The sequence below is a fragment of the Rattus norvegicus genome, chromosome 10, assembly GCF_021556685.1.
Source record: "Rattus norvegicus strain SHRSP/BbbUtx chromosome 10, alternate assembly SHRSP_T2T, whole genome shotgun sequence".
NCBI lineage: Eukaryota > Metazoa > Chordata > Mammalia > Rodentia > Muridae > Rattus > Rattus norvegicus.
The window spans coordinates 64,724,312-64,726,481 of NC_141543.1; the positions used below are offsets into that span (position 1 = coordinate 64,724,312).

General features: G+C 40.9%; 1 protein-coding gene across 1 annotated transcript; it reads left to right on the forward strand.

Annotated features, from left to right (window-relative positions):
- Window positions 1-852: 852 nt before the first annotated feature.
- Window positions 853-1,788, forward strand: Olr1505 (olfactory receptor 1505). The gene is given in 1 exon segment (NM_001000032.1): window positions 853-1,788. A coding segment is annotated over 1 exon segment (936 nt).
- The last annotated feature ends 382 nt before the right edge of the window (window positions 1,789-2,170 follow it).

Below are 2,170 nucleotides of genomic sequence, written 5' to 3' on the forward strand. Positions count from 1 at the left end.
AGAGTTCAACAATTTCTTATCAAAGAAGGATAGTGGAATTTTCACTTTATGAGTAAAGAGCCAAGAAATCTCTTTTAGAAAAGTATGGAGGTTCAGAATCACAGAGATGAATTGAGACATAAATTCAATAGTTCAGGTATAAAGAAAATATGAAGTTCAGGATCTATGGCATTTATTAGTAGAGTATAGTGAAAGAAATAAATGAATGAATGAAATACAATTCTCAAATTTCAGCTTTGATCATAGATTCCTTTGAAGAGTGGATGAGTATGGGAAATGGGAGGAAGAGGTTGAATATGTAGGTTTTGTAAATCTGCTGTGTTTACAAGGCCTGCAGCACATTCTAGAGAAAATTCATTCATCCTTAAAAATAAGAGTTCTGAGAATAAGATAGAAGTAAATGCAGCCTGAGTCTTAGGCTGTTAGTTCTCATTGCTGAAGATTTATAATCATAAAATAAGACCATCCTCACTGAAGCCTAAGGAACATTGACATGCAAGGAACTGACAAAGGTGAACCAAATCATAATCAATGAGGCTATGTAAACAACTGAGAAATAAGAGAAAAGCCAAGACATTCTGTATCTCAGATAAAATTAGAATTAAAAGGATGGTATATTGAAAGACACATAAGAAACCAAATAATTTATTATTATAGAAATTATAACTATTTGGAATAACTATTTGGAATATTTTATTATATATTTACAGATAGCTTATTATTACTATTAATTTTTTTCCCAGAGCTGGGGACTGAACCCAGGGCCTTGAGCTAAATCCACCACTAAATCTACCACTGAGCTAAATCCCCAACCCTGCTTATTATTACTATTACAGATATTACAGGAAGATAATGTCCGGAAACAACAAGACTGTCATCTCTCATTTCGTCCTCCTGGGCCTGCCCATCACCCCTGAGCACCATCACTTGTTCTATTCTGTGTTCCTGGCCATGTACCTCACAACCATCCTGGGGAACCTCATCATCATCATCCTCATTTGTCTGGACACCAATCTCCACACACCCATGTACTTGTTTCTAGGCAACTTGTCCTTCACTGACCTCTGCTTTTCCTCTGTCACAATGCCCAAATTGCTGCAGAACATGAAGAGCCAAGTTCCATCCATCCCCTATGCAGGCTGCCTGACACAAATGTACTTTTTTTTGTTTTTTGGAGATCTTGAGAGCTTCCTTCTTGTGGCCATGGCCTATGACCGCTATGTGGCCATCTGTTTCCCCCTTCATTATACCAGCATCATGAGCCCCAAGCTCTGTGTGAGTCTGATGCTGCTATCCTGGGTTATCACCACATCCCATGCCATGTTGCACACTCTGCTTTTAACTAGGTTGTCTTTCTGTGAAAACAATGTGATCCCCCATTTTTTCTGTGATCTGTCTGCTCTCCTGAAGCTGGCGTGCTCTGATATTCACATTAATGAGTTGGTAGTATTAATCATAGGAGGGCTTGTTGTTATACTTCCATTTCTACTAATTATAGTGTCTTATACACTCATTGTCTCCTCCATCCTTAAGGTTCCTTCAACTCGAGGCATCCACAAGGTCTTCTCCACTTGTGGTTCTCACTTGTCTGTGGTGTCACTCTTCTATGGGACAATTATTGGCCTCTACTTATGTCCATCTGCTAATAACTCTACTCTGAAGGACACTGTCATGTCTATGATGTACACAGTGGTGACACCCATGTTGAATCCTTTCATCTACAGCCTGAGGAACAGAGACATGAAGGCAGCCCTAAAAAGAGTGCTTCAAAAGAAAACTGTCTTCTGACTATAACTACATTTCAGATGATCTTATAAAATAATCAAGTAGTATAAAAATGTTAGACCCCCAAGAGCAAATGCAGTTGCTACTGTTCCTCCTACTGGTGGTGGTTGTGCTACTGCTGCTGCCGCTGCTGCTGCTGCTGCTGCTGCTGCCGCTGCTGCTGCCGCCGCTGCTGCTGCTGCTGCTGCTGCTGCTGCTGCTGCTGCTGCCGCCACTGCTTCTGCTGCCGCTGCTACTACTGCTGCCACTATTCTTGCTGCTGTTTGCTACTTGTAGCTTGCTGGTGGCTGGTTGCTGGTTTAACATATTTCAGGATAAAGATCAAAATTGTCCCAGGGTACTCAATACCCATAATCAACCAGTAGTCTAAGGAAATCAATGCCCC